Raw genomic sequence first — 13936 nt, forward strand, 5'->3', positions numbered from 1 at the left:
AGTCTCGCTCACACGAGGGGTCCAGCGATATCTCTCTCTTTTACGAGAGGTACAAATCCCATCTTGACTATCTACAATCCAGCACATGATTCGTTTCGTACCTGATACACGCCTTTATAGTCCTCCTGTTACGCTGGACGTTTGACGTATTTAAAGCACGCAACTCCTCATGTTGGATTCCGTAGATATCTCAGGTCTTAGGATCCAATCATGGAACCGCCATATGAGATTCAAGTCATGACGCTAGTCCATGTGACAATCTCATGTGGGTCAATCCAGTATTTCGTTCTCCAACGAATACCTATGACTGTGATCGTATCCAATACCTATGATCATCTATATGATCATCAATCACACATCATAATAGTCTTGGTATATCATTATTCCCACAATGATACATGACTAGGGAGTTTAATATTGTTCATAACAATACATGGATTTCATAACATATTTAAGTATGCAAAATATGTAATGAATGAAACACTAATCTATAAATCATAGAAAGCGTCAATACATCAAATGCATCCAAGTAAAGCTCGCAAACAGTACATCATAGAGCACTAAACCAACAAAATCAAGAGATGAAGCTCACAAAATGGAGAGAGATCAAGATGAAGGACATGACGGCCCTCCAACTTCTACAAAATTCTATCACAGATTTTGTCTTCCAGAAGGTGATAACGGCCACAACATCAAAGGAGGTGTGGTCCAAGTTGCAAGAAGTATATCAAGGTAATGAACGAGCCATACTTGTTCGATTACAATCTTTACATACTCAATTCGAAAATTTGAGAATGAAAGATGGTGAAAGAATAAGAGCATATACGGATAGAGTGATGGATATCACAAACCAAATGGAACAACTGGGAGAAGAGAAGAAAAAATTTGAAATCATAAGGAAGATCCTAACAACGATGTCAAAGTCATACGCAACTTTGGCAGCGTTGATGGAGGAGACGAAAGATTTAAGAAACATAAGTGTAACAGATCTGGTTGGATCTTTGATCGCACATGAAGCAAAGTTCCTACCGGATGAAGAAGAAAAATCAGAAGGAGCTTTTCCACCTCGATCAAAGAATCACAAAGGAGGTAACAAAGGTCTCTGGAGGTCTAATCCAAAAGGGGAGAAATGGTGTGGTTATTGCAAGTAAGATAATCACGCCGAGGAGGAGTGCTACTTCAAAAACAAGAAGGGCAAACAAGACCAACAAGTAAGGAGGACGAAGGAATGCTACACATGTGGAAAACCATGACATTTGGCTCGAGATTGCAGAAGGAATCAAAATCAATAGGCTCAAGTCACACAAACGGAAGGTATGGATGAGCAATTATTTACGGCGCGAGATGAAGCTATGATCGCCCAAGGGGAAGACATGTGGCTAATCGACAGTGGATGCACAAATCACATGTCCAAAGATATCCGATACTTCAAGAAGATAGACCGAGATATCAAGATCCATATCCGAGTAGGGAATGGAGTCGTAATCTTGACAGAAGGAAAAGGAGATATCGTGGTTAACACGAAGAAAGGTGCAAGAGCTATCAAGGATGTGTTCTATGTTCCAAAGTTGGACAAGAACCTACTCAACATTCCTCAAATGCTCCTAAACGGATACGAACTCAACTTCAAAGAAAGTAGTTGTGTGATTCGTGATCCTATGGGAAGAAAAATTACCGAAATACAAATGCAGAGGAAGATTTTTTCAATGCAACTTGTGAGACCAGGCGAGTCTTCCTATACAGTTAAAGAAGATTCGATGGCTCAACTGTGGCACCAAAGGCTTGGGCATAGTAGTAACTCATACATGCAAAAGTTACTACAGAAGAATATGGCGAAGGGAATCCCTAACTTGGCAACTACAATGAGGTGTGTGAAGCATGCCAATTAGGGAAATAATCAAGACTCGTGTTTCCATCATCTTCATCAAGAGCTTAGAAGAAACTAGAGCTAGTGCACTCGGATATATGCGGCCCGATACAAACATCTTCGCTTGATGGAAGCAAGTATTTCATACTCTTCATCGATGATTATTCGAGAATGACGTGGGTATACTTTCTGAAAAACAAGTCAGAAACATTTAGGGTGTTCAAGAAGTTTAAGGCTATGGTTGAGAACCAAGCTGAAGGAAAGATCAAAACACTCAGATCAGATCGAAGAGGAGAGTACGCATCGCAAGAGTTTGCTAGATTCTGCGAAAGTCAAGGTATCTCGAGGCAGTTCACGGTGGCATACTCTCCACAACAAAATGGAGTAAGTGAAAGGAAGAACCGAAGTGTCGACAGTTGTGTGCGCAGGAATGAAGAACAACTTCTGGGTGGAAGCGGTATACACTGCAGTATACCTGCAAAACAGACTATCTTCGACGGCATTGGAGAATACAACTCCGATTGAGACATGGACCGGACGTAAACACTCACTAAGTAAGTCATTTGAAAGTATTTGGGTGTCTGTGTTATGTCCATGTACCAGATGAAAGGCGATTAAAGCTGAAAGACAAAGCGGAGAAGTGCGTACTCATTGGGTACAGTAGACAAAGCAAAGGCTACAAAGTTTATTTGCTGGAGAAGCAAAGAGTTGGAGTTGCACGAGATGTCAAATTGATGAAAGTCAAATATGGGATTGGAGCAAGAGTTTAGAGAAATGAAAAGGTATAGCAATTCCTGCACCGGATTTCTATAAGGATTCGAATGGAGAATCAAGTGGCATCCACCAACACTGGTGAAGATACTCCAGAAGGGAGTTCAGCAGAACCTAGAAATCCGAAAACGGGATCTATGAAGGAGATACTTGAAGTCACTCCAAGAGTGTTGGACTATTCTGCAGACATGATGGAAGCATGTTTCATGTGTTCTGTAGAACCAACTAACTTTGAAGAGGTTGAAAGCTATCCAGAATGGAGAAAAGCGATGGAAGAAGAAATCAACATGATTGAGAAGAATAATACTTGGGAGTTGGTGGAAAGACCCGAGAAGAAGAAGGCTATCACTGTGAAGTGGATCTACAAACTTAAGACTGCAGCAGATGGATCCATACAAAGGTATAAGGCGAGGCTGATTGCAAGAGTGTTCAGTCATAAGTATGGTGAAGACTACACAGAGACATTTGCACTTGTGTCAAGGTACGATACCATCAGACTCATGCTTGCGATTGCAGCTAAAAAGAGGTGGACACTACATCACATGGATGTGAAGTCTGCATTCTTAATGGTGAACTTGAGGAGGAAGTATTTGTTGAGGCAACCTCAAGGATTTGAAATAGAAGGCAAAGAAGATAACGTGCTGAAACTAAAAAAAGTTTTGTACGGTTTAAAGCAAGCTCCAAGAGCGTGGTACAGTAAGATCGATGGATACTTTCTCAAATAAGGCTTTGAGAGATGTCCATACGAGGCGGCGGTATACATCAAAAGGCTTGGAGAGGATATACTCATCATCTCACTATATGTGGATGACATGATCATTACCGGGAGTAATGAGGAGAACATAGGAAGATTCAAGAAAGAAATGATGCACCATTTTGAGATGACAGACCTTGGCAAGATGGGGTGTTTCTTGGGCATGGAAATAAAGCAAAGTTCAGATGGAGTTTTCTTATCCCAAGGAGGCTATGCGAAGAAATTGTTGGAGAAGTTCAAGATGTTTGATTGTAAACCAGTCAATACACCAATTGAGCCGAATGGTAAGAACATTGATACGGAGGAGGAGAAAGAAACAGATACAAAAGAATATCGAAGCATGGTGGGAAGTCTGTTATACTTAACGACCATAAGACCGGATCTGATGTACACTGCAAGTTACCTTTCAAGATTCATGAGCAAACCGAAGATGACGCATTTCAAGCAAGCGAAGAGGGTATTGAGGTATGTCAAGGGAACCATTGATCTTGGCTTACATTTCAAACCCGAGAACACTATACTGTTGCAGGGATACTGTGATAGTGATTGGGTCGGAAGTCAAGATGATATGAAAAGCACAAGTGGTTATGTGTTCAAGATAGGAGGAACAATATTCTCATGGCTGACACAAAAGCAAGAGGTGATCGCACAATCAACGGCGGAAGCAGAATATATTTCAGCAGCAGCAGCGGTAAACCAAACCATATGGCTATGGAATCTACTTGATAGCTTGGGATGTGTAACGATCCGAGACCGTTACAGAATGATAGAGCTGTCCCCACACACCAACACGGGATCTTTTAGCGTGTTTTTGTCTTCACTCGCACACATCCCGGAAAGTACTTCCCAGGAGGTCACTCATCCTAATACTACTCCAAAGCGAGCATGCTTAACTTTGGAGTTCTTTTGATATGGGCAACCGAAAAGGTAGATGCATCTTGTTGCTATGAGTAGCTCAATTAATTCCTTTAAGTTATCTTAGACTGTGTAGTCTCATACCTATACAGCTCTCGGATCCCTCTCATTCCGGTGCGTCCGATTCATCCCTATACCCCCTACCTAGAAGCTCGTCAGGAACCGCTCATTGTCCATGCCTCTCGCACCGGCGATCACTCCCCGCCCTCCTATGGTATCATGGGTTGTCACAGGATGCAAGCAAGAGGGGAGCACACCGATCTTCTGTGACAATAGCTCAGCTATTGCCATTGGAAGAAACCCGGTTCAACATCGAAGGACTAAGCATATCAACATCAAGTATCATGTGGTTAGAGAAGCGGAACACAATGGAGTTATCAAACTCACATATGTCAAAGGAGATGAGCAACTGGCGGATATCTTCACAAAGGCATTAGGAGCTTCAAGATTCGAACAGTTGAAGAAGAAACTAGGGATGACGCGCAAATGAATCAAGGATGAGTATTGAGAAGGTGATTCATTCGCTGACGTCACGCTTGTGTAATACTTATGTAAGCGATTACATCATGATGATGTAATGCTTATATAAGGAGTTGTAGAAGTTTGAATTTGTGTGTGTTAGGTGGGATTGAAGAAAATAAAGATATGGTAGGTGTGATTGATGGGTGAGATGTGTGGTTGTGATGAGAGTACTAGGTTTGGAGTTTTAGTATAAATAGGAGGTGTTGTATGGAGTTTTTCATATCAAGTTTTCCTAAACATTTCTAAACATTTCTCTCTAAACACTTTTCTCTATTTTCTCTCTTTGTTACCTTAACAAAGTTATAAGCATAAATGTTAAGAATCTTCAATATTTTCTCGATGCACTAAAGAAGAGAATATAAGAAACTTGTGAATGACAATATAATACAAGCTTCGTAACAAGAGGCAGTCCAAGCTCGGCAGCGAAGGGTGGATTATTTCATGATCACTAGGGAAATTGGTTGGTTGGATTCACTTCCAATCTTGGTATTTGCTTGGTGAGAGCAGAAGCTTGGGGAGCCCTTCTCGGCTTACGAATGGCATGGGAGAAGAGATGGGAGAACGTGGAGGTTGAAGTTGACAATCAAGCCCTCGTAGAGACAATTTATAAAAGGCTCGTATTGCTGTAATATAATAACTATTAGAGTTCACTGTAAATATATTTTATTTATAATTTTTTGAATTTTTAATATTCGGTTCGACAATAATCGATCCAACAGGACCAAAACCAGGCCCATTAGGCCCAAAAGAGTTTTGGTGTCGTGTGTCAGCGACTGCCTCATCGTGGACCTCCCATTTTCTCTCGCATCTGTTTTGTTGTTTGATTGTTCTTCTCTTCTGTTTCTTCTGTGTCTCTGTCTTGCTCCTCCGTCGCCGTCGCTGATCCCGTTGCTCTATCTTCCGGTGAGTTTCTACCTAGATTCTTCCCCCTCCGAAATTGCTCGATTCGTTTCCTCGCCTTCGGTTTATGTGGATCTCGGATCTAGGGAGTGACGGATTCTAGGTCTTGTCCGGTTTTTGAGTATGCTTATACGTTTACTGTCTGTGTTTGATTATTCTTTTTCGACTTATTCTTGCTCTGATTTCAGCGATTCGATCGGTAGAAGCGTTCATCCAGATGGCTGGAGGAGGAATTATCCAGCAGCTTCTGAGGAGGAAACTTCATTCCCCTTCAGTTGTGAGATTTTTCAGCCCTCTCTTTTGTCTGTTAGATTACGGTTTAGTCATTTCTGTTTTGATTTCGATTTCGATTTGAATGGAAGCCATAGAAGTTTAGGATCTGTTTGGGATAAAACTCTTAGATTTCTTTTGGGGGTTTTAGCTTCTTGTGATCGTTGGTGCTTGGGAATTCACATTAGCTTATGATGACGAGAAAACCGGTCCTTGAAACTTCCTGCCATGTGTATTTCATTGGTTCGTATGCCATTACCGGTCTCAATTTTCGAGTGAACAGATGAACTTTCCTTCTGTGGACGTTTTTTGGTTATTCGGCAAATATAATTTTTGTTCAAATAACATACAATCATCTAAAGCTCTGAGTTGTTGTTTCTTGCAGGCAGCTCCAGTCTTGTCATGGTTTTCTTCGAAGAAAGCTCAAGAGGATGCTGGGTCTGCTGGTGTTAGGGCTCTGGCACTGGTGGGTGCTGGTGTGACAGGATTATTGAGCTTTTCATCAGTAGCATCCGCTGATGAGGCTGAACATGGCTTGGAGTCTCCAAACTACCCTTGGCCCCATGATGGCATCCTAAGCTCCTATGATCATGCTTCGTGAGTCTTGATCTCCAATTATATACATGCTACTATTCTACATGTCTTGGCACAGCAAGTTATAGTCGTAGATATTCCGTGGCTATATAATGAATGCTTTCCGGCTCTTCTGCATACGTCGGACTGTAACCCTCCGTCTGGCGTAACATCATCGACAACAACAATGACAACATGGCCTCATTCCCAAGTTCATTTGGGGTCGGCCGCATGAATCCTTCTTTTCCACTCATTTCGATCCCGTGTTAACTCTTTCGGGATCTGCAACACTTCCAAATCGTTTCTAATCACACGTTCTCAAGTGAGTCTAGGTCTACCTCTTCCTTTCCTTTTCATCCCTATTCCTATACTCTCCACTTTTCTAATCGACGCGTCTAACGGCCTACGTTGTATATGTCCAAACCATTTTCAATGTCCCTCCCGCACCTTCTCTTCGATGCCTATTACTCCTATTTTCTTTCTAATACTCTCATTTCTAATTCTATCTATCCTTGTGTATCCGCACATCCATCTCAACATCCTCATCTCGACCACACTCATCTTTGACATATGTTGTCCTTTCGCCGTCCAACATTCGCTGTCATACAACAATGCGAGTCTTATGGCAGTACGGTAGAATTTTCCTTTCAACCGTAAGGGAACCTTACGATTACAAAGAACCCCTGTGGCTTGTCTCCATTTTATCCATCCCGCTTTTATTCTATGGCTAACATCTTTGTCGCAACCCCCATCATTTTGGAGGATTGACCCAAGATATTTAAAATGTGGGTTTTGAGGAATTGATCCTCCTTGCAGGATCACTCCCAAATCACTAGAACGTTTGCCACTGAAGTCACAATGCATGTACTCAGTCTTCGTCCTACTAAGTCTAAAACCCTTAGTCTCTAATGTACTCCTCCATAACTCTAACAGTCCATTTACTCCTTCTTTGGACTCGTCTATTAGCACGATGTCGTCCGCAAACATCATGCACCACGGTACTTCTTTCTGTATACCTCTAGTCAGTTCATCCATGACTAATGCAAAGAGGTATGGACTTAGAGCGGACCTTTGGTGCAACCCTATCGAGATGGGAAAATCTCGCGTGTCACCCCCTGTTGTTCGGACACGAGTAGTCGCACCATCATACATGTCCTTCAATACTTGTATATATCTTACCGATATTCTCCTACGCTCTAACACCTCTCCGTCTGGCGTAACATATTTGCAAATAATATACTGTCTGATTTTAACATTCAGAGCTTGATGTTCTATGATCAGGATCCGACGTGGGCATCAAGTTTACCAGCAAGTCTGTGCATCTTGTCACTCAATGTCTCTGATCTCATATCGAGATTTGGTGGGTGTTGCCTACACGGAGGAAGAAGTAAAAGCAATGGCAGCTGAAATCGAGGTTGAAGATGGACCTAACGATGAGGGTGAAATGTTCTCCCGTCCTGGTAAACTAAGTGACCGATTTCCCCAGCCATACTCAAACGAGGCAGCTGCAAGGTTTGCCAATGGAGGAGCGTATCCTCCAGATCTAAGTCTTATAACCAAGGTATGACTTGTTCACAAAAACCGTATATCTGTAGAATATTTTTTTTATCTGTGTTCTAAAAAGTCTTGCTTTTCTGTCTACCAGGCACGCCACAATGGCCAGAATTATGTCTTTGCTCTTCTGACTGGTTACCGTGATCCTCCTGCTGGCGTTTCGGTAAATTCAATCTCTTCCATCTCCCTTGTGCATTGAACCTCTTTCGACTTTTCTTGATTTTGAATCAATCCTTTGGCAATGGTACAGATAAGAGAGGGTTTGCACTACAATCCTTATTTCCCTGGGGGAGCAATCGCTATGCCGAAGATGCTCAATGATGAAGCTGTGGAGTATGAGGATGGAACCCCTGCCACCGAAGCTCAGGTTAGTAGTTTTCTTTTACTGAGGAAAGTATTCTAATCAAAGGTTCTACTTTGATTTTTACCTTATTCTTGTTCATTATCGTAACTGCTCAATCAATCTTGGGGCAGATGGGTAAAGACGTTGTTTCGTTCTTGGCCTGGGCAGCTGAACCAGAAATGGAAGAAAGGAAATTGGTAGGCTCATCCCTTCGTACGCGTTTGTTATGATTCCCCTTTGTGTCGGGTTAATGGTGCATATATATATATATATATATATATTCACTATATTCACACACACGCACACAATAAACACTGAACCTGAAAAACCTGGCTCTTGTGTCCTTTGGGAGGCCAAATGTCTGAAAACGACATACGAATCCACACACACACGCACAATCATATATATGTATATATGCTACTATAGCTTTTACTTGATCTGCTACTCCGTCATATCTTGTTCATTGTCCCTCCTGAAAATCACAAGAATTCCGTCGACCCATTTTTAAAACCTTGCCAGTTTACTGAGTAGTAGTTCATTTTTTGTAAATTTTTCAGCCGGGTTTCCCCCGCTAACTGTTGGTTTAACCGAATGCAGATGGGTTTCAAGTGGATATTCCTACTGTCGCTCGCACTGCTCCAAGCAGCTTACTACAGGCGGCTCAAGTGGTCGGTTCTCAAGTCCCGCAAGCTCGTCCTCGACGTAGTGAACTAAAATAAAAAGCAAAAGCTGCAAGAAGTGAGAGAGCTTGTCCTGTTATCCATTCGTAGAAGAGACTGTTTTCTCAGGTAAAATAATAAAACATGGTATCATCCCATTTTGTCTCTGTGTCAAATCCCATGGACCGACCAAACCAGTCTTTTGCTGGAAGCTGCAAAGAGCTGTTTTTCCTTCAGTCAGTTATATGAGGGGAAAAAGAGAGAACAAAAAGCTTTTTCGCCTCATATAAGCACACATGATTTTGATTATTGTGTTATTATACTCACACACATTGATTTTGTCGTGTTTCCTTGTTCTTCTCGGCTTGTCTCAATAAAGGAAGTATTTCTTCAGCTGGATTTAACGAATACGCAATATAATAGAAGTACGTTTGAATAAATTACTTCTCTTTAGTGGGAACTAGGGTGGACAAAGGTTGGATTCCATAACCATTTATTCGATTACGGTAAATTTGAATGTTTTTTTATTTCTATTTTTGAAAACTTATAACTAAAGCGGTTATTTGGTTGTAATAGGTTTGGTTAAGGTTATGTCTAATTAAAATTATAATTAAATAATAACTAAATAAAAATTCAGTATAATAGTAAGCGAAATAAATTTCGAAATATTGTGAATGTTTTCTAATGATTTGACTTTGTTATATATCATCGTTAGAAATTAGATATAAAATGTATTGTTGATAGAAAAAACTGTTATTTTCAGTTTACAGTTAATTCGGTTTGGCTTTATTCACTCGACCATTTACCATCCGTCGAAAATAATGCCCCGATGGTATAATGGCCCAAATTTAGACCCATCTATATTAATGTTAGCCCATACCAGACCCATTTAAAATCCAATAAATTTGCCTGAGAATGGCCATTGTGAACCAACAAAAGTCCGTTAAAGCCATAATTAAAATGCTCGGCATGCCCTCGTCGCGCGTGTGCCATGGGCCTGGATTACATCTTTAGGCAATTGGAAATTGGGCCGTATTTCAGACCCATTTAAATTTAATTGATATGTTGTACCCACCCTGCCCGGACTCAAGTATTTTGAACCCATAAAAAAAACGGGTCAAACGAGTCAATCCGTCGCGAGCCGAATTTGTGGCGAGCCAGCTCGTCACGAGTCAGACTGGTTCACACCGAGGGGCAAAAAAATATTTATTTTTTAAAATTTGAATATTCTTATATATTTTATATATACAAATTATATTTTTATTACAATTTAGTTTATTTTGTTTAAGATTTTAATTTTTTTTATTATATTTTAAATATTTTAAATATTAAAACTATTTTTAAACATTTTTTAGTATTAAAATTTTATTTTTAAAATTTATATATTTTGTTCGTGGATCGACTCGTTTAGTTCGTGAGCTCAGATGATGTGGATTAGACTGGTCTATTTTTAGCTCGCTAAAAAAGGGCTAGACTGACTGACCTGAAAATTTTCTAAATTGAAACGAATTGGATTGGACCGGATTGGACCAGACGTTTTAGATCCCTGTACCCAACGTGGATAGCGATTGAAGACGAAAAAATAAATTACGGCAATTATTTTTCGTCAACGGATTTAAACACATAGGGAAAAGATAAAGTTCCCAGTAAACCATATTCCGCCACGTGTTCACCTTCTCCGACCTAATTCCCCTCCACGATCAGAGACCAAAATTACATTTTCATCATCGTTTTGATGTTTCAATTTGTGAGGGTTAAAAAAAAAACAATTTGGACACGACTAAACAAAATCTGAATTTGGAAACTTGGTAGCAATTTATGATAAAAAAAATATTGTTAAAAAAGAAATATACATCATTTTTAGGGTATCGGCCGATCCGTCTTGAATCCACACTCAATCCGAAAGTTTCGAGTTTGAGTTCAGACAGACTCAAATATTTTCATATCTATAAAACCAAATCGAAACCAGATCGTATAAGATTTGGGTTCGAACTCGGCCAGCCCGGACTGTTTCATTAGAATCATTTCTTTTGTTTTTGTTTTATTTGAATTTGAATTATTTTTTACATTTTTAAAATTGATTTTTCAGACCAGTCTAAAACTCGTCGGGTTTAATTTGATCACATCGGGTTTAATTTGACCACATCGGAAGGTCTATTTGAGCCGGTTCGAAAATCTGAATTTTTTCGGAACAATAAATTCAAATCTGAACCCGATCATTTTTCGGATGGACTTGGGTCGGGTTTCGGCCTCGGGACAAAAATGACATCTCTAATCATTTTCCGAAATCTAGCATAGGCAATAAAAACTACGAACATAAAAACGATTTGAGACAACCCTAACAATGTAGTACATGTGTAGTTAGTGTGTACTATATGAGAAATATTAAATTTTGGGTGCAAAAAAGTCTGTAAACAATTAAATATGTCATCTTTTTTTTTTAGACTATCATGAATAGAACATCTTAAAAGTTCATAATTTCATTTGCCTAGTTTTTAAAAATAATTAATTTGAACAACACCCTCCCTAAAGAGGAAGAATCTGAAATTGAATAAAAGAACTACGTTTCACCCTATCGCCATAATTAAAAAAATATAAAATATCATAGCAATCCGTACAAAACAAAAACATTACAACAACGCTAAACATGTAAGTATATATATATGTGCGATGTCTACTGATCTTATCTTGAATTGAGTAAAGCACATGTCCAACCATAACACGCAGGCATATCTATTCAGTTAAACCTACACACGCATATACATATACATACATATATATATATATATATATGTATGTTTGATGTAACAGCTTTTGAAGATAATGGAGGACACTTCATGCAATTTCATTGGTCGAATCGCTCAAAACTAGTCAGAGGCTTGAAATAGGTAAAGACCAGATGCTATTAGCCTCTCATGTGGGTCCCATATTCACAATTTTACTTACCAATTATATATATATATATATATATATATAGTACCGATATATAATATTCACAACGGTGTGCAATTGGAAAAGAAATAAATATGTAACAGGTTGCTTTGGTCTAAGACTATAAATTCGACACATGTGATCAATCTCCGCTTATAATTTCATTCTACTATTTTAATTTAATATGTACTCTTTCCGTTTAAAAATATTTGTAGTTTTAGATTATTATCCATGTTTCAAAATATTTGTCATTTTATATTTCCAATACATTTTTTAAAAATAATTTCCAATTTTATCCTTACCAAATTCCAATACATTATTAATGATAATATTGTTTTTATTATTAAATAAATGGTATATATGACTTTTATTTTCATTTCTTAAAAAATGTGAAATAAGTTAAAACAACAAACATTTTGAAACGGAAACATTTTGAAACGGAGGGAGTATATTTTTCCAATTAATGTTTTTACATATAATATGTGTAACAACCTAATGATATTAGCCCATATAACTTGCATTTACTAATTGGCCCCGTCAAATATTATTTTTCGCATTTAAATGCATCTCTATGGTGTGTATGTGTCATGTTATAATGATAAATACTCATGCTCTATCACATTATATGTAAAGCCAATGTTATATATATTTTTGAATTGCCATTATATTATGACAGGCACTAGCACCGTAGGTCCATCTGTAGATACATATATTAATTTTTTGAAAACCATATCCAACCGAACCAAAATGAAGTATATACAAACGAAATATAAAGGTAATATAGGAATTTAAACATATAGTATGGACCGTGGAAGATATATATATATATTATAATGTATAATCATAATTATGATACTAATATTTGAAAAAGACTTTTGCCAGAAAACCTGGGAATTAGCCATAATCGTGAAAAAAGGACGATTTTCTTGAAACGAGAGATTTAAAAACAAAAAAGAACGGTATAGAGATATATATATGGTGTAACGATGACATTGGACATCGACAGAACGCTCCAATGATTCAACCGTATCTTATGCTTTGCCCTAGACACGTGGCGCTTTGCCATTCGATCAATCTCCCGTTGTCCCCGTTTGATTTATCTCTTCGGCTCACCGGATAGACATAGAAAGGCTAGAGAGAGAGAGAGTGATAGAAACAGATGAGCTGTGGCGCACGCTAAGATGCGCCCCGAAATGGCGCAGGATAAGTCCACCGTCGACACCTTCATGCTCCGGTATCGTCCGATCGCTCCGAAGCCGATGACCGGTCAACCATGCGCCGGAGACAGCAGCAAATCATACGGTACGAGCAAAAGAACAAAGAGAAAATACGTTAGGGTTTCGAAGAATAATAAGAATAACTGTAGAAGAAAAGACAGATCTGAAGCATCTGATCTGGAGAATGACACATACCTCGCCGGAGATATCGTAACGCTTCAGCTCCTTCCGCAGAAATCCGATCAGAACGAAGAATCTACGCCGTTGGGCTCGGAGAATCTCGATCCGACGGTGGAAACGATAACTGGGGAGAAATCCCACATGATGGGAACGTGGGTCATCGTCGACGGCGGTGCTCCGGTGGATCCGAAGGGCGAGATGCGGCGGATGACGGTAGTAGAGACATGGGTGACGGTGGAATCCGTCACCGGAGCATACGACGACGGTGGTTTGAGTTCCCATGCTTTGGGATGTACGGACGTGGAGATTGTGGAGATCTTAGATAAGGACACGTGTCCATGGTTCATATCCGACGGCTCAAACCGCGTCATGTGGGTAAACGACGCTTACCGGAGGAATATCGTCGGCGGAGGAGAGTCGCCGGAGGTGGTGGTGCGGCTGGCGACGGACGAGACGGCGCCGTTTCGTGGATACCGGAGA

At 39.7% G+C, this 13936-nt stretch overlaps 3 protein-coding genes across 3 annotated transcripts; all 3 read left to right on the top strand.

Moving 5' to 3' along the window:
• The first annotated feature begins 581 nt into the window (after nt 1-581).
• LOC109117163 lies at nt 582-1151 on the top strand. The gene has a single exon (XM_019203945.1). The coding sequence runs from the start codon at nt 582-584 to the stop codon at nt 1149-1151; it is 570 nt and encodes a 189-aa protein (XP_019059490.1).
• Nucleotides 1152-5620: 4469 nt separating this feature from the next.
• On the top strand, nt 5621-9521 carry LOC104825301 (cytochrome c1 1, heme protein, mitochondrial). The gene is made up of 8 exons (XM_010557609.2): nt 5621-5732; nt 5918-6006; nt 6385-6596; nt 7854-8133; nt 8218-8289; nt 8377-8493; nt 8601-8666; nt 9067-9521. Exons 2-8 carry the CDS (start codon nt 5947-5949, stop codon nt 9181-9183), a joined length of 924 nt encoding a protein of 307 aa, XP_010555911.1. The 5' UTR covers nt 5621-5732; nt 5918-5946; the 3' UTR covers nt 9184-9521.
• Nucleotides 9522-12918: 3397 nt separating this feature from the next.
• LOC104825302 lies at nt 12919-13930 on the top strand (the record flags this gene model as incomplete). Its single annotated transcript, XM_010557610.2, has 1 exon — nt 12919-13930. A coding segment is annotated over exon 1 (690 nt), but the record flags the coding sequence as incomplete, so codon positions are not given.
• Nucleotides 13931-13936: the final 6 nt, after the last annotated feature.

The sequence above is a fragment of the Tarenaya hassleriana genome, unplaced genomic scaffold, assembly GCF_000463585.1.
Source record: "Tarenaya hassleriana unplaced genomic scaffold, ASM46358v1 Cleome44, whole genome shotgun sequence".
Classification (NCBI taxonomy): domain Eukaryota; kingdom Viridiplantae; phylum Streptophyta; class Magnoliopsida; order Brassicales; family Cleomaceae; genus Tarenaya; species Tarenaya hassleriana.

What these genes read in the sequence shown, in the direction of transcription:
- LOC109117163 (XM_019203945.1), top strand. Translation starts at nt 582, where the DNA reads ATGAAGCTCACAAAATGGAGAGAGATCAAGATGAAGGACATGACGGCC.
- LOC104825301 (XM_010557609.2), top strand. Translation starts at nt 5,947, where the DNA reads ATGGCTGGAGGAGGAATTATCCAGCAGCTTCTGAGGAGGAAACTTCAT. An exon ending in AGCTCCTATGATCATGCTTC is followed by an intron (nt 6,597 to 7,853) that starts GTGAGTCTTGAT and finishes TTCTATGATCAG; the next exon opens with GATCCGACGTGGGCATCAAG. An exon ending in ATCCTCCTGCTGGCGTTTCG is followed by an intron (nt 8,290 to 8,376) that starts GTAAATTCAATC and finishes GCAATGGTACAG; the next exon opens with ATAAGAGAGGGTTTGCACTA.